General features: G+C 44.3%; 1 protein-coding gene across 10 annotated transcripts in view; it reads right to left on the reverse strand.

The window, feature by feature from the left end:
- Positions 1-4,761: 4,761 nt before the first annotated feature.
- The window catches only part of MPHOSPH9 (M-phase phosphoprotein 9), a 61,938-nt gene continuing 48,602 nt past the window's right edge, over positions 4,762-18,097 (reverse strand). For 7 of the 10 annotated variants that reach the window (XM_032876422.1, XM_032876423.1, XM_032876429.1 and 4 more), the window contains 8 exons: positions 15,103-15,237; positions 14,084-14,259; positions 12,071-12,217; positions 11,050-11,170; positions 10,150-10,253; positions 9,182-9,429; positions 8,788-8,856; positions 4,762-5,298 (listed from right to left, as the gene is read on the reverse strand). In XM_032876422.1, coding sequence (XP_032732313.1) covers positions 5,197-5,298; positions 8,788-8,856; positions 9,182-9,429; positions 10,150-10,253; positions 11,050-11,170; positions 12,071-12,217; positions 14,084-14,259; positions 15,103-15,237 — 1,102 coding nt within the window. In that variant the 3' untranslated portion in view covers positions 4,762-5,196. Of the gene's footprint in view, positions 5,299-8,787; positions 8,857-9,181; positions 9,430-10,149; positions 10,254-11,049; positions 11,171-12,070; positions 12,218-14,083; positions 14,260-15,102; positions 15,238-18,097 lie in introns of those variants that run through there. The other 3 variants (XR_004384868.1, XM_032876430.1, XM_032876427.1) reach the window with 3 other exon arrangements.

Genomic DNA, 18,097 nt, shown 5'->3' on the forward strand with positions numbered 1-18,097 from the left:
CGTGCTGGCCCCGCGGGTGTGCGCGCTGCGCGCCGGGCCGCGGCGGTCGAGGCGGACGAGGAGGCGGCGGCCGGCGGGGCGCGGGGCCGGGCGCGCCCGCGGACGGGCTGGACAGCTCTACGCCGCGCCGCCGCCGTGCCCCGCGCGCCCCAGCGGCCGCTGCTGCCCGTGCGCGCCGGGCCCGCCTCGCATTCCCCCACTCGGCGGCGGGCCTGCGCCTCCGTCAGGCCGCGCGGGGAGCGGCGGCGAGTCCCGGCGAGGGGCCGCCCCCGCCCGCCCCGAGGGCTGGGCTCCGCCGGAAGAACCCCGGCGAACTTCGGGTCGGCTCGCTGTCTCCCCTCCGCGGCCGGGGCGCGCGCTTGCCCGCCCGGGGGACGGGGGCTTGGGCGGGGGCGGGGGGGGCTCGGCTCCTCGGACCCCGCGGGCCTTGAAACCGCGCTAGAGGATCCAGGTGCCCTCGCGGAAGGGGCCGGGTAGGCTTGCGGCGATCGTCACTTAAGTAGCTTTCTTAAAAACGAAGTTAGGGAGTCAGCCGACAGATCTAGGGGAACAAACCGCGTACGACTTCATGAGGCCCAAACCTAAATGCCAGAGACCAGGTGTGCGGCTGGCAGGGGGTTCTCGCCCCGGGACCGGATATGTTCGCTTTGGGCACGAAAGATGAAAATGCCCCTTGGTCATCAGAAGTAGCGGGAGCGGTGACGACAGAAGGGATGTGTGAAGCTCTAGTCCCCGACATCAAAAAGGACCTGGAAGAGGATCAGAAATTGATTCATCTTGCTGTTCCCTTCCGACTGGACTCTCCAGTCAGGAACAGGACGGCCAAGAGGGTACTGGGTAAAACGGACAATGAATCGTTGAGTGTGCAGCTAGATTGAGCGGGAACGGCCTTTTTGCCAAGGTCTGAAGTAATGGAACCAAATGGGCCACACCTAAAACCTAGCTTACCTGTCCCCAAGTATCATCTTCTGTGGGCGAAAGGAGCGCTTTCCCCTGGAAGGGCAAGCGCTGTAATTAAAGCAGCCCCAGACTGTTCCCATAAAGCCCGGGCAAAACCACCAGAGGCTGCTCGACCCTGCGGGGACTTAGAATTGGAGAGGAGGCCAGGAAAGCCATCATTACACAGCTCTCAAAATACCTGTCTTACCATCTTCGGGCAATCACCCTGAGACCAGTGAAGGTGTCCCGACAAATACGAGACCCTCACCTTCTTCCCTCCACCCAGAGGTGCCTTAAGTCCCACTGAGAATGGTTTCGGGAGCATACAGGGAGATATCCAGAGGGAGGCTCTTTGCCTGTCCCCCACCCCGAGTTGAGCCCCTGGGTGATACCACTGCAAGCTTGCCATGATTGCACTCAAAACTTGGGAGGCCTTCATCAAAAAGCAGCTCCCCCAGTAACCCGGTAGGAATAAATACACTAGTATCACAAGGCAGTTCACATCCACAAGTATTTATTGAGTGCTTGTACGCAAGAAGACATGATGGTCCCTGCTCTCGCAGAGCTTACAATCCCAGGACTCCAATACTTGCCTAGATTAAAAAAAACTGCAGCAAGCACTTGTCTCTGCCTGACCATCAGCAGCACTGGAGGAAGCAAGTGTTTCACATTGTTTTGGTCACTGCTACAGTGCAATCGTGAATAAAGCAATTATCTTTGAAGTCTGGAGTCACAGCGATGACGTGGTGCGTCATGTCCAGCAAATGCATTTATGGCTTGATTCCTCCTATTTGAGAGGCATCTACTGAAATAAAACGTAAGTCAGAAGAAGGCTTTGTAACACAGGTCCTAAGATACTGGTGCAGTTTAACGTATTATCATACTGCCACAGAGCTCTTGGCAAAAAAATTATCATCTCCTGCAGAATGTGTGCAATATAATTGGTTTAATCAGACCTGTACATCTCATGACCACACACACTCTCGTGACGGGTAAACATGATTTACCTGTAGGACTCGTGAAGGGTGCTAGGTATGCACTTACTTTTTAAAGCTTCTTAAAGATTCGCAGCACAAGTGACACATTAAAATGTAATGAAAATTGCTTCTGAGATAAAAATTAAAATGACAAAAATGTCTAATTTTACTACATATGTAAGGGCAGAATTCAAGTTTAAAAAGCATTCAGCACAGCGCCTAAGTCTTCAGAGTTAAGAAGGGGAACCAAACTCTAAAAACAACCCTCGTCTTCATGTGGCCCTTCTGATGCCTACTGCAGACCGGCCTTCCTGCGGTCCTGCCTTAGAGGCCACACCTCGGACCTCTAATTATGGGACATTCAAAGGAGCCATTATTTTGGTTACATGGACAAAACCTTTTCTTTTCTTTTTTTAAGGAAAATAACCTATGTTTACATCAAATAACCCCCAGATCATCTATTTAAGATACTTCTGAACTTCTACCCAACAGTTACCAGTTTTAATAGTCAAAAAACAAACACCTCACGCCAGGAAGATCATATGAACTCCAAGAAATCTTTTTTTTTTTTTTTCTTGCAAAAAGGTGGAGAGATCATCTTAGACCACCTAACAGAAACGTCAACCAACCCAAGGCAATTTTTAAATCAATTGCTGGGGCGACAACCTACTTTCCTATTTAAAAAGTCCTAAATCACTACTTCAAAGCCCTGATTAACTCAGAATGAATCTGAAATGTGTACTTTTGTTGAAAAGTTAGGAAGCACCAGGTACTTTACATAATCTCCTTTAAAATGGAAGGAAGCTTATCGCTTCATCTTATCTCTTGCTGCTGAGGCGGGCAGGCCTGAGCCTGGTGGTGACCCAGGTCTGCCTGGCTCTCCCTGTGCCGCCCAGCAGCTCTGCCCTTAGCCACCTCTACTGCGTCAGCCAGAACATGTACTATGAAAGGGACAGAACCATGGGAAAAGAGTGAGTAAACTCTATTTGCATTAAAAGAGGCACTTCCCCGAAGTGGAAGGTGCTCTCAGGCTGTTACTCTCCAGCAGCTCAGCCCCAGCGGGGAACCAAGCAATTCACCTCCCAGGGACACCCGCAACTTTCTAACATCGCCACTTCTGGGGTTGAGTTGCTTTTAAGTGGAGCGTTCTGTGTTTGTAAATTAAGCACGAAAAAGGGAAAGATGGCTGAAAGGATTTTCCTTGGTTCTCCTCTTCACAGCTATGAAGAAAAAGGTGGTTTTTTTTTAATGTTTAAATAAGTGACTGATACTTACAATTTATTATACATTTAAAAAATCAAAGCACATGTTTTCTGAGAGGCATAGAAGAGGTTTTGATGGGGTTTCAGATCTTTCTTGGAAGAAGCCAATAGAGACTACTAAGATAACTCCTTCACAAGATAAAACTTCTGAAATGGCAATTTCCTATTCTTGAGAAGGTAGTGGACTTCATGATAAAAGAAGGAAACAAGGAATATCCTAATCATTTTCAAGTTAGATTTTAATGTCACATATAGGAACACAAAGGTAATAACCATCAGTAAAGTTGATCCCTTTACTAGGTCTTGACACAGCTGTACAGCTTGATTAAAATTAACTTATTCTTTAACTAGTTGACTTTTAAAAAAAAAAAAGTTAGAAAAAAGTACTATGAATAAAGGCACTTATTCTGTTGATGAATAATTGTGATTAGCCCAAGGTCTTCAACTGTTGGCAAGAGATGGGAGCAAAGGTTCGATCCACGGATAGGAACAGAAGAGGCAGGTGTCAGATGGACCCTCCTGACGGAGGACCACCCAAGGAAGCTGAGAAGGGAGCCTGCTGGGGCAACAGGCCCAGAGCTCAGCCAGGTAAGCTTTGGTGAAGGGTGCAGTTTGAGATCCCTGCTCAAAGGCATACACAGACCCTAGTGCAGTGATGCCTGGCTTGGCTCATTATAACTACAAGCTGCTAAGAGTCACATAAGAAGAAAACGTTCAAAAGAAAACCAAACTTTAAAACCTGAGCATCATCAGTGGCAATCAATTCTGAAAGTTTAGAATGAGTCTATTGATGAACATGTACACGGATATGTGGGCACTGGATTCCGACCGGCCCCCGAAAAGTGGGCAGTGGGGCAGCCCGGACTTGACCAGGGGTCAGAACACACACCTGCTGGTGCTGCTGATCAGAGCACAGCCTCCTGCCCGAGTGCCGCTGCCAAGGCCATGAGCTGCAGCTCCCCAGCAAGGCCCAAGGAGAGGCCCACGCGCCATCCGCACACATTCCCTGCCTGTGCACATTAAGGGGAGGGGACTCTAATCTAAACCTAGCATCCTGACAGCCCCTGCCACAGCTGGAGGGTTGTTTGTTTTTTTTTTGGCAGGGGTGGTGGGGGTCAGCAGGGTTGAAAACATCTGCTCGGTGGCTCTGATGGCAGAAACCAGGGCCACTCTGAACCCTCGCCGGGTGGTGGTCTTTCATCAAAGCTTGATCCACCATCACCTTATGGCCACCGGAAGGACACGGTTTCACTCGGAATGCTGGGCAGAAAGCCCCGGCTCCCCCAACGGCTTACCGTTTTCTGGAAAGTACTACATATTTGACAACATTAGAAAATAACAGCGCTCATTTGTCTTTCCTTACAGACAATAAAGTTCAAGGGAAACAAAATGAGTTATTCACAGTTTCCAAAGCTTTCCAATATTCCATTACTTCCAATAGTTCCATTATTACTATTGTAATAATCACTCTAAGACTTGTTCCTAACAGGAACTGCATTACCATTAAGAAAAAAAAATCTCAACACAACTAAAATCCAGGGTATGCTGCATTCTTCTTCTTCTTTTTTTTTTTTTTTTTTTGCATTCAGCATGTATTGGTCTATTACGGAAGCTATTCTTAAGCATTTATTTTTTAAAAAAAGAATCATATTCACAATGTAGAACAAGTATATAAAATTAGTGTGCAAAGTTAATTGTAAAAGGATAACACTATTTGTTTAGAAACAAGCTGCCTCCCCTGTTTACATTTCCTTACTATTCATATAAACTGGAGGCTTATACTATTTAAAAATAATACTTTTTAAATAGTAAAATATACAAGAGATTCCTGAGCATAACAAAAATATCTTGAAAATATGTGGCCATTTGAAGTATAAAACAGCAAGTGTAAAGAATAGCATGATTGTAAAACTACTATTTGAAGGCTTATAAACAGTACAAAATAGTTTGCCTTTTCTGAGTGCATAATTATACATTAGTGCAAACAAAAACGTCTCAAAATTTAATGGCTACAGATCTTAAAGATTTGCAGAGGTGCGCAACACATGAAATTTCTTTAATGTCATTCGAACTGAGCCCAGTTCTCGATTAATCCTTTCCAAACGATCTTCCAAGGCTTCCTAAGGGGAAATCACAGGAGAAGTTGCGTCAGAATTCTACATCAGGTTCACTGGTTCTCTGATTACCACCAAACTGACCTTTCTTTTAGCAAAGGAGCAGGCAGAAACATTCAAATTACAGAGTTGTGTTTTTTACACATTTCCTCTTACTTATATTGTCTCTTTAAACAACGCGAATCAGGGTCTCAACCATTCAGAATAAATGCTGCACTCAGCACCCTAACAGCCCCAGTACCCTGCTGCTTGCAGGGTGTGAAAATCTCAGCAAGGGCAACGGGACCGTCGGCGAGAAGGTGACTCTCAGCTTCTGGGGCACTGAGGACAGACCAAGAGGAGCCCAGAGGCACTTTACACACGTCACCAGAAGAAACGGGTCAGTGCCTTATCCCACTTAGGTGTATGTCAAGCAACTTTCTTCTGACAAGAATGTCTAAGTTAAAAAAGAGGGAATACACTGGAGGAACTTCTTGCAAGAAACAAGAGATTTCACAAAGAATCAATGTAACAACTGCTATTTTTAAATAAGCAGTACATGGGGCGCCTGGGGGGCTTAGTGGGTTAAGCCTCTGCCTTTGGCTCAGGTAGTGATCTCAGGGTCCTGGGATCAGGCCCCACATTGGGGTCTCTGCTCAGCAGAGAGCCTGCTTCCCCCTCTCTCTCTGCCTGCCTCCCTGCCACTTGTGATATCTCTCTCTCTCTCTGTCAAATAAATAAATAAAATCTTTAAAATAAATAAATAAATAAATAGATAGATAGATAGATAGATAGATAAAAGGATCACCCGAGGGGAGCCTGGGTGGCTCAGTCGGTTAAGTGGCCGCCTTCAGCTCAGGTCCCTGGATGGAGCCCCAAGATGAGCTCCCTGGCTCGTGCTCTCTCTTACCCGCTCGCTCTCAAATAAAATCTTTATAAAAAATTAAAATAAAAAAATAATAAAAGGATCACACATTCATGATAAAATACTTAGAAGACAGAGGAGTAAAAATAACCAGTTCCTCTTTCCTGGGGATTTTGTGTAGATACCCACATCATTAAGAAGAAAAATAAAAACAGAATCAAATTCACTACTTCAAAACATTTTTCAACTGAACTTTCGTTATGAAATATCTTTCTATGATATTTTAAATTAGTGTGCAATATTCCATTAGATTTAACCAAAAATCTTTTATTTATTTTTTAAAGATGTTATTTATTTATTTGACAGAGAAAGAGACACAACTAGAGAGGGAACACAAGCAGGGGAAGTGGGAGAGGGAGAAGCAGGCTTCCCCCTGAGCAGGGAGCCCAATGCGGGGCTCGATCCCAGGACCCTGGGATCATGTCTTGAGTTGAAGGCAGACGCTTAACAACTGAGCAACCCAGGCGCCCCTAACCAACTATCTTTTAGTAGAAATTTAGGTTGCTTTTAATGTTGGATACCATAAATAATCCTGCAATAAATATTCTTAAAAAGGTTTCTTTGCACACATCTGTAAGCATTGCCTTAGGAATCATTCCCAGAAGAAAAATGCTTGGTCTGAAAAAATACAAAAATCTAAAGCTCTAGGGTGCCTGCGTGGCTATGTTAGTTGGGCAACTGCCTCCGGCTCAGGTCATGATCCCAGAGTGCCGGGATCGAGTCCCACATCGGCCTCCCGGCTCCATGGGGAGTCTGCTTCTCCCTCTCACCTTCTCCTCTCTAATGCTCTCTCTCAATGTCTCTCTCTCAAATAAATAAATAAAATCTTAAAAAAAAAAAAATCTAAAGCTCTGGATCTAGGTCAAACTATATTCCAAAAGGTTTTGTGACAATTTCCTCTTCCACCTGCCGTGTATAAGAACATGCTTTTCTACACCCTGTGTACTGTTTTAGTTTTTTTGGGGGTGTGTGTGTGTGTGTGTGTGTGTGTATGTTTAAATACCTGCCAATGTAAGGTTTTTGTTTTTGTTTTTAAATGATGCTTTTTTGGGGTGCCTGGGTGGCTTATTTGGTTGAGCAGCTGGCTCTTGGTTTCAGGTCATAATCTCATGGGTCATGAAATCAAGCCCTGGGTCAGGCCTCAGGCATCATGAGGAGAGTCTGCTTGAGATTCTCCCTCTGGCCCCTCCCCTAACCAGGGCCTGCACACTTTCTCTCAAAATAATTAAATAAAATTTTTTTTTTAAATTATGCTTTGGAGCACCTGGGTGGCTCAGTTGGTTAATTGTATGCCTGCTTAAGCATCTGCCTTCAGCTCAAGTCATGATCCTGTGGTCCTAGGACGGAGCCCCAAGTCAGGCTCCCTGCTCAGCAGGGAGTCTGTTTCTCCCTTTTCCTCTGCCCCTCCCCCAACTCATGCTCTTTCTGTCTCTCAAATGAATAAAATCTTCAAAAAATGAAGCTTTTGTACAAATGTGTAGTTTTTTACTCATGGGTGAGACTGAAATTATTTTTTTTTTTTTTTTTTGCCCAATTTTACTCTTTTCATTTACAAATCCTATAAAGCATCTTCAGTCCCTTTTCGCTGTCAATGGTCTCCTTACTGGACAAACAGCTTTGACATGTATGAACAGGATCTACTCCCTTTTAAGTTACTTTAAAAGCTTACAATCATTATATAAAAATATATTAAACAAATGTTTCAGATAAGTTTGGAATCAAGAGTATCTACAAGTTTTCCTTCTGCCTTCCCAATAGGAAGAAGAGTTTCATGTGTTGAGTCTTATAAATTATTGACTAAGGACTTTGGGACCAACAAAAACAGTAACAGACTTAAAGTCTTAAGGAGAAGTTAGGCATGTAGGCCCAAGGAAAGACCTCTGCTGTTTTCTTTGCTTTTTTTTCCTTCTGGTATCACAGATCAATCTGAAAATGAATTTTTCCTGAAGTTAAAGCACTGAAAAGCCAAAACATGCAGTTATGTAAGAGACATATCCTTGTTGTTATGCTTAAAATGTTACAAAAAGAGCAGATTTTCAACGTCCCATGGCTTCATGCATTTTGATTCTCTCTGGAAAGCAACTAAAAAAAGTGCACATGAGCCGCTTCGCCTGCACCATCTCCTGCTCAATAATGGAATCACATCTCTCTCTCTCTCTCTCTCTCTTTTTTTTGACGATTTTATTTATTTGAGAGAGCAAATGCACCCAAGCGTAAGCAAGAGCTGGGGGAGGGGCAGAGGGAGAGGGAGAAGCAGACTCTCCGCTGAGCAGGGAGCCCAACACGGGGGTGCTGGATCCCAAGACCCCCGGGATCATGACCTGAGCTGAGGGGAGACACCTAATGTAAGATCTGTTCAAAGCTATATTGCATAGTGGCAGGAACGTCTTTTTCAATAAGTATAAAGGAAAAATCACTTTTTACTCCAGAAAGCCACAGTGCAGTTCTAAAATATACTATAATCACCAAAGACTTCCTAAAAGGCTAAAAGTCTGGCCCAGTTGCTTCAGGGCGCCTAACACGTCATCTCGGCTAAATGAGCACCAGCCCGCACCACGCCGCCAGCGCAGATTCAAGCTAAGATGGTTCACCTGGTTTAATCTTGTCTGCAAAGTGATTCGTCCTCCAGTAGAAGGCATTCGACTTAGCGCCGCCTCAATCTGTTGACACACAAACAAAATTTAAATAAAAACAGAAGAATTCTGATGAGTGGCAGGGACGTCTGTAACAGAATGGAAAGGACAGGCTTCGGCCTAGTACTTCCTTGTCCGCCTGGCCTTCACCTCCGCTCCCCCTGCCCTGGTCAGCAAGGACAGCTCAGCTCAAACTCGCTCCCAGCACGGCTTTGCTGTGCAAGCCATAGAAGCTTCTGGCACCGGCTGACTCCGTAATTCCCTTCTGACTATTCCTCAGACATAGGCATTAAGTTCAGAAAAAGGTTTTTTTTTTTTTTGGTTTTTTTTTTAAGTTTTTGTTTGTTTTTACCTGGTCTTTTTCTTTTGTAAGTTCATCAAAAAACCGTTCCGTTTCAGCTAGGGTCCTAATTTTTGCTGTATACTCAAAATCATTACCATGTGGTGCTACTGACGCAGGCTTACACTGTTCATAGCTAACTGATTTATTCTTCTCCCAGGCTGATCTCACAGACACTTTCTTCACTCCATTTGGCAACAGTTCGGGAGAAGGGCTATGATTAGCATGGATGTCGGTGGCTGTTTCTGAGTATTTTTTTTCTGTCAGAGAGAAAAGGATTTTCTTTTACTTTATATCCATCTTCCTGATCGATCATATACATAACTATATATGTTATCTAAGGGCTGCCACATGCCAAAAAAAGTAACAAAAAGAAACACAATAATCATATTTATTAGTCAGTGCTTTTCCTCCACAGAATTCTAAAAGTTTTGCTCTCGGTTGGACAATCCGTACAACGTCCCTAAGAGAAGGTATATAAACTTTCTGTAAGCTCAAAAGAACTTCAATTAAACTTAAAGCAAAAAAAAAAAAGTTAAGCGCTAAGCTCACATTTAGCGGACACAAACCCGAACCAACAGTGCAGAGCCAGCATCTTACGGGGCCTGCCCAGGTGACTCATATGCATTATCTTGTACTTTATTCCAAACTTCCAAGATAAATGAGAAAAAAGAAAAAAAAAAAAATAACCCGCTGCCCAAGTTGCACAGAAATGCCAGAACATAAAAGAGAGAAATGGAACAGTACGGCTCTGGTAAGTAAGCATTAACAATGTCTGTACCTCAGTTTCCCAACTTTTCTATCAGGATAATAGCCCTGACACATAATATGAGCCGCACCAATGCGTGTTCTTAGAGGCCCTTGGGCAGAAAAATTTTTTAAGTGCAGGATATTACACTATTAAGGACCTTGGAAAGATAACAGAAATTCACAAAATGACTGACTAAAACCATAACTAGTAATTTTTTAGGAAAAGATACCTTCCAAGTCATCTAGAGGAAGAAACTGGAGTTGTTTTCTTGGATTGGTACGTTGTAAAGCAGACACAGGAACAGTATCTAAATCATCCAAAAGTATATCAAATCTATTGAATGAAGCAAGTTACTTGTGAGAAAAAAATGTTAATTGGTTTTCCCTATCTCCACTAGAAAGCTGAGCTGGTGTCCGGTTAACTCACATATTCATGTATTTTTTTAAAAGAAAGCTGGTCATGTAATTTTCTAAAACTGAAGCTTAATTTATATTTTCTAACACAAAATTATATTCATGTATTAGAGACTTAAAGCATTTACCCATACATTAACTCCTCCAATCTTTATAATAAGTTATAATATACGCGGGCCAAGTATTATTATCCCTGTTTTACAGAAAAGGAAACTGAGGTTCACTGTGCTTAAGGAATTTCTCAAGAGCCTGACCGAGCCAGGTGGCCAGCTCTTACAGCGTAGGGATCCACGGCCCCCCACAGGAGCACGTCCTGTGACCACGCTGCTTCAGAAAGAGGACAACTGTCCCAAGCACCCAGGAAACTTACACATATTGCCAGGGCCCTCCCAGGACAGCCCCGCTCTCTTATACAAATGGCTCAAAAATCGCCCTGTATCATAAACCTTTTCAGGAAAACAAAGAATTGTCATTCTATACCCAAAAGCTGGAAGGGACTCTGACGCAGTACTTAAACTCAATAGTAGCCAGTTTCCATAGTTAAAAACTGTTTTCATGGATTACAGTACTTTTTTATTTTTATTATGACATTCATTTAAATGATTTAAATCCACAGGGTTCCCACTGGCAACTGAAAAATTAGTGATAACTATAGGCATAAGCTGACACTTTAAAAAAATCACTAATATTTTATTCTACTATTTTAGAGAACTTACCGAGTTGGACTGCTTTCATTTTTGCTCAGTAGATGACTAAATCCTGGAGAGAGATTTTCTTTTGGGGATCGCTTTGGACTATAAGCCACAGTCACTGGCGTTAACATAATCTCTCTTTTTGCTACAGAAGAAAATGAAGAGGAAATTCACTTTTCCTTCTATACAATACATATATTGGCAAGAGCATACTTCCTTTCTCAGTACTCTTTTCTAACTTTAATGGAATACAATTTTATTATAAAACTTTCTGAAAGATAAGTAAGAGCATACAAAATTAAAAATAATTCATAATCCTAACACCTAGAGGGAACTACTATCAACATTTTAGTGTATCCGACTGCAGGGTCAGCACTCAGACTCAAAACTGGTTTTTCAGGATTTTAGAAGTCGACTGGAAATAAGATGGAAACACCAGTGCCCAGCGCACATTCCCGTCACACGGGGACACACAATCGCTGGCGCGCACTCCAGTCACACAGATACACACCAACGCTGGCTCCCACTCCCATCACACGGGGACACACACACTCGCTCCATCACACGGTGGGGAGGGGGGAACGACACAGAAATATCTTCAGCTGTTCTGAATATGAAAATCAAGAAAACAGAAATCCAATGCCTAACCTTTAGAACCGTAACTGTAACTGACTAAAGAAACCAGACGTAACTATATATGCAAAGAAGCATCTTTTCCAGGTTAAATTAGTTTAAATTAATTTGTTTGAACTAACGTTTAATTAGATAGTTGTCAACGCTCTCAAAAACCGTGAAATGGCATAAGTTGCAAAAAGGAATCTGCTGGACACACACAAAACAGTATGCCGTGATAATTTCTTCACCTATTGTCACAGCGTCTGTACAGTCAGATGGTATTACTGAGCAAGACCCTTTTTAGGGACCCTGTTCTCAGAGTATTCTAGTAGGTGCTAGAGAACATGAGGGAAAAAGAACATCAGACGTGTGTGCACAGCTCAGATGCCACTCTTTTGAGCCCAGGAGACATATTACATCTAACCCTTACTTGGGGTACTTGATTTACGAGTTGAAGGTGGTAAAGACGACGATCTCTGTGAAGCTGAGTTAAATCTCTTCTGCCTCTGTTGGGCACATTTCTCTGGGGACCGACCCGCACTGACTGACGTTTCCGTTTGCCGAGGATTTGCTAATTCTGTAACAGACAAATTGTTAAAAAGTCAACAAACAAAACAAACCTGAGCCAGTTAGCTGCCTTTATTAAGAAATGATTACACCAAGCAAGCCATTCTCATTATCCAGGTTAGAATGATTATTTGCAAATACACACTGTAAGGATTAAAAAATGCTTGATGAAGAACAAATGTGGGGGTTTATAATGAATTCATTCTGGCTCCCTGTTTACAATTGCCATTCACGGCGATTTTTCAAGAGAGATTATTTTTAGGAAGTTACTGATTTATTTACTAGCAGATACTTCTTTGGAGATGCAATGCCCGAGATTGGACAATGGAATCAGCAGACCCGATCAAGTGAGCACTGGAGTGAGTACAAAGAGATGTGAGCACTGGTGAGCTGTTGAGCAAGGTACTTCCTGGGGTGCTCAGTGGGTTCAGTTGGAAAAACATGTGACTCTTGATCTTGGGGTTGTGATATCGAGCCCCACATCGGATGTAGAGATTACTTAAAAATAAAAAAATAAAATTATCTTTAAAAAGGGGGGGGGTGCGCCTGGTGGCTCAGATGGTTAAATGTCTGCATTCAGCTCTGGTCATGATTCCAGGGTCATGGGATCGAGTCACGCAATAGGGCTCCTTACTCAGCACGGAGCCTGCTTCTCCCTCTGCCTCTACTGTTTCCCCTGCTTGTACTCTCTCGCTCTGTCAGATAAGTAAACAAATTCTTAAAAAAAAAAAAAGATACTTCTTGTCTTCCTGAGAGATGCTCAGTAACCAAGAAAGGGAGAGTAAAAAACACTACACCAGGGGTGCCTGGGTGGCTCAGTGGGTTGAGCCTCTGCCTTTGGCTCGGGTCATGATCCCGGCGCCCTGGGATCGAGCCCCGAGTCGGGCTCTCTGCTCAGTGGGGAGCCTGCTTCCTCCTCTGCCTCTCTGCCTACTGTGATCTCTCTCTCGGTTAAATAAATAAATAAAATCTTTAAAAAAAAAAAAAACACTACACCTCACTTTATGAATACTAAATGTCTATCATAACTTTCCAATGACAAACTGATGTAGAAAATTTCCAAATATCTTTAAGAACGCTTCATAAATCTTTACTAATCAGAACATAGGGCGCTGGGTTGCTCAGTCCTTAATTGTTTGCTTTTGGCTCAGGTCTAATCCCAGGGTCATGGGATCAAGTCCCGCATTGGGCACTCTGCTCAGAGGGAGGCCTGCTTGTCCCTCTCCCTTTGCCTGTCTTTACCCCTGCTTGTGCTCTTTCTGTCAAATAAAATAAAAATAAAATCCGGGGCACCTGGGTGGCTCGGTCGTTGGGCATCTGCCTTCGGCTCGGGTCATGATCCAGGGGTCCTGGGATCGAGCCCTGCATCGGGCTCCCTGCTCAGCGGGGGGCCTGCTTTTCCCTCTCCCACTCCCCCTGCTTCTGTTCCCTCTCTCGCTGTGTCTCTGTCAAAAAAAAAAAAAAAAAAGGGGGCACCTGGGTGGCTCAGTGGGTTAAAGCCTCTGCTTTCGGCTCAGGTCATGATCCCAGGGTCTTGGGATTGAGCCCCACATCGGGCCCTCTGCTCAGCAGGGAGCCTACTTCCCTTCCTCTCTCTCTGCCTGCCTCTCTGCCTACTTGTGATCTGTCTAATAAATAAACAAAATCTTTAAAAATAAATCTTTAAAAAAATAAATAAGACAAATAAATAAAAATAAAATCCTTAAAAAAAAAAGAGTGTAACATGTAGTCTGCCTTGTATAAAAGCAGCAAGTTATGCCATGACTGCAATAGATTAGGAGCCAGAGTATTTAAGGAAGGTGATATAATTGGGGGCAAAGAGGAAGGTATCTATAATCTATTATCTATCTATATCAAGCAAGGAAAAAATGCTTACTATTTGAGGTGTCCTCTTTCTCTGTCTGTGTGCCCCAATTTTTAAATATTTTTCCTTCATCAAGTTCTTTTAAAGCTTTCATGACTGGTGTATCTGAAGTCTCTCTTTGTTTTGTTATCGATAAGCTTCTTGGTGAACTTCCAGATGAAGAATCCTTTTCCGGAGGAGAATGGTACCTTAAATAATAATGTAAGACATGCAGTGCTATGAACTGAGTATTTGTGCCCCCCAAAACACTCGTATGTTGAAGCCCCAATCCTCAGTGGATGGTGTTAGGAGATGAGGCCTTGGGAGGTGATTAGATTTAGATGAGATCATGAGAGCAGGGGGTCCTTTGCTGGGATTAATGCTCTTCTAAAAAAGATGTCTGCACACATTCACCGAGGAAAGACCAAGACCCAATAACCCGGAAGAGGGCCCTCACCAAGAACCCAACTGCGCTGACACCCCAATCTCAGACTCAGCCTCCAGAACATCAGGAAAAAGTGTTTCCTGTTGAAGCTGCCGGGTCTACGGTGATTTCATAGAGCAGGCTGAGCTAAGACAGAGGTTCCTGGCCCTGTAAGGGGAATGACATGAGAGCTAACAATTACACTCCACAAAGAGTATGTCTGCTTTACAACGCAAATACACTAAAATTGAACCTGTGTGTAACAGACCAGTGCTTCCCAATCCTCTTCACACCCCGGCACATACAGAAGTATGGTACTTCCGTGGAGCTCTGGAGTAATCTGGTTGCGTGGGCTGTGAGAGGGCGAACACCTTAGCCTAACTGAGAGACTGTGCACAGCACACTGTCCTGTCAGGGGCACGGTGGGGGAACCCTCTGCCCGGCCTTTGATCAGAAAGCATCTGAAACCCATTAGCTTTTCAAAGTAAAATAAAAATCTGGTCCTCAAAAGTAAGACACTGAAGCCACGAAGAGAAGGCTCTTTTAGACCTTCCCGGACATTTAAAAGCGACTGAGATCTATGAAACCGTAACCGAGCCTCAATCTGACCTCTAACAAAACTACCTACCCAGGAGCACAGGTTTCCACCAGCTGGTCATCCATTCTGTTATCCGGGGCGTCCAAAGGCTGGCCGGTAAAGATGGAGTACTCCGCCCCTGGGATCAGCCACTTGCGCCTGCTGACGTCGGAGGTGGCCAGTGTGCTAGGACAGGGAGAAACGATCTGAGGCATGATGGGCTCATGTTTCAGTTCACGCTGAACACATACACAGAGCACCCTGCTTTGAAACGGTATGTACACATTTGTACAGTAATTCCAAAACTGCAAGAAGCCCCCTTATTTTAGATACACGAATTCTTATTTTATGGTTTTCAGAGCCAACCGAAGTCTTATTTTAGGTTTCTGTTCCTTCGGAATATTTCTGCATCTCAGTCAAGGTATTCTGTCTACACAGATCTGAACATCAACTAACTTCCTACCGCACTTTCTATGCTTCACACCCAACCCACAGCTCAGGCCCAGGAGGTGTATCGAGAGGGCCCTTCTTGCTCCTCCCAGACCAGCACTGCCCGGGAGAATTTCCTGTGAAAACAGAAACCTCCTCTACCTGCACAGCCCGACACGGCAGCCACTAGTCACATGCTGCCCAGTGGCTCGTGAGATGAAGAACCAATCTTTAAATGTTATTTCATTTTAATGACCTTAAATGTAACAAGCCACACATGGTGACCAGCACCACGTACTGAGTAGTGCAGCTGGAGGCCAGGCCTCCCCTCCTATGGAAACCCTAACCCAACTAAGGCTCACCCTTCGGGCATTAACTGGCACTGAGCTAGACTTCCAAACCGTTCTCACCTTCTCCGCACCTGCTCCTGCCCACCTGCTTCACTGTCCATAGGAGGAGCTGCCCGGATCTCTCTGCAATGCCTAGACTCGGGCTCCTGCTTACTCGTTCCCCTCCCCCAATGGAGAACATTCACTGGACTTCATCATCACTAGAGAACACATTCCCTTGAGAAATCCCAACTCTGGGGGCACCTGGGGGGCTCAGTGGGTTAAAGCCTCTGCTTTCGGCTCAAGTCATGATCCCAGGATCCTGGGATCGAGCCCCGCATCGGGCTCTCTGCTCAGCGGGGAGCCTGTTTCCCTTCCTCTCTCTCTGCCTGCCTCTCTGCCTACTTGTGATCTCTGTCAAATAAATAAATAAATAATCTTAAAAAAAAAAAATCCCAACTCTGAAGGTTCTTTCGGCTAAGGTGCTCAAGCATCACCAAGGCTCTGTGACCCCAAGGCCTATGACCCCTGGCCTCACCATTTTCGACTGATCAACCCCTCCCCTAGCTTCGCCAGTTCCCCTCTACCTACTCCGGGGTGCATGGTTACTCACTGCTTTAACCCCCTTTCCACACTCACCTTCCATCACTCCTGACTGGCAACAGAGACCTAAGCCTGGAGGAACACGGTGGTCTCACTCCTGAGTGTCTACAGTCCTCCATTTAGGCTTTGCTGGAAAGCAAGCCACCCAACCGCACGGCCTAGGCTAGCACGAGAGTGGTTATTACCATCTCATGGACACCCAACACGGCTGACAACATACCTTTCCGTAATCAGCACGCTCCAATTCTCCACCAGAACTCTCCCTCACACCTTCTCCACTCTCCTCCCACCTCTCACCCTGCTCTGCCAGTCACTTGATAGCCTCGCATCACACTTGGGAGGGAAAAAAAAAAAACAGGAGACAAGAGGTATCTCCCTCTCTCTGCTCCCTGCCACAGCTAAACCTCTTACGACTTCCCTCCTCATTTTTATTTCAACTCCCAGTCACTCCCTTCCTTTTTCCCTCGATTTTCTTTTTTAAAGATTTATTTATTTGACAGAGATCACAAGTAGGCAGAGACAGGCAGAGAGAGAGAGGGGAAGCAGGTTCCCTGCTGAGCAGAGATCCCGATGCAGGGATTGATCCCAGGACCCTGAGATCACGACCTGAGCTGAAGGCAGAGGCTTAACCCACTGAGCCATCCAGGCACCCCTTTCCCTCGATTTTTAAATTAAATTAAACATTCTAAACGTCCTTAGAAAATTACAAAGACTACTGCAAGCACTCGCCTGTACTTAGTTTTAACAAATGCTAACATCTTACCATATTTGTTTTCAACATTAAGACAGAAGATTCTGCATGAAAGGTCATTTTTAAAATTATGTCCACATATTTTTAAAATTATGTCCACATAATGCACACGTCCTTGTGATGCTGCTGTTTCTACTCTACACGCTTCAGATTTCTCCATGTTAACACAGACAGGGGCGTGATTTGAACTATTTACCCACAGTACAAATATGCCACATCTTACAGATCCTTCCTCCTGTCGGTGGGTATTTTAGTTTCTGATGCATCACCTTTCCACAATGCTGTGATTAACACGTGTAGGAATTCCTGAGGTAAATATCCAAAACCAGAACTGTGGAATTTGGGGTGCACACATCTTCAGTCTTACTGGATATTGTCAACTCACACTCCAGACGAGCTTATTGATTTTCAGTCCAACCAGTAGCAGGAGAGTTCCTGTTCCTTCACATCTTTGCAAAATTTGCAATGATTAGCCCTGGAGTCTGGCCTGGCCTGTCTGATGGTGTGAGGGGTAGCCCATGCTATTTATTTATTAATTTGCATTTTTCTGATTACTAGCAAAATGAACTTTTCAATTTTATCAGCCATTTAGAGTTTTTTTCCCCTGTGAATCATCTGTTCATACTCTTTTATCATTTTTCCACTGAGAATTTTTCTTATTGATTTATAGTTCTTTACATCCTAGATATTAATCTCTTGTTGGTTCCTGTTCACTTAAAATATAAAATATTTCAGGCGTGCACAGACATACAGATTATACTCCTGCACAACCATCTGCTTGTGAACCCTGTTTGCTCTATGTCTGTGAACAATGGAACACTACAGACACAACCCAAGCGCCCTGTGGACCTCACCGGTATCGATCCTCCAATGTCATAACCTTAGTGTAAGTGCTCAGCCACCACTTCCACTAAATTCATATTCAACATTCCAC

Source organism: Lontra canadensis, unplaced genomic scaffold, assembly GCF_010015895.1.
Source record: "Lontra canadensis isolate GAN:19392208 unplaced genomic scaffold, GSC_riverotter_1.0 scaffold58, whole genome shotgun sequence".
NCBI lineage: Eukaryota > Metazoa > Chordata > Mammalia > Carnivora > Mustelidae > Lontra > Lontra canadensis.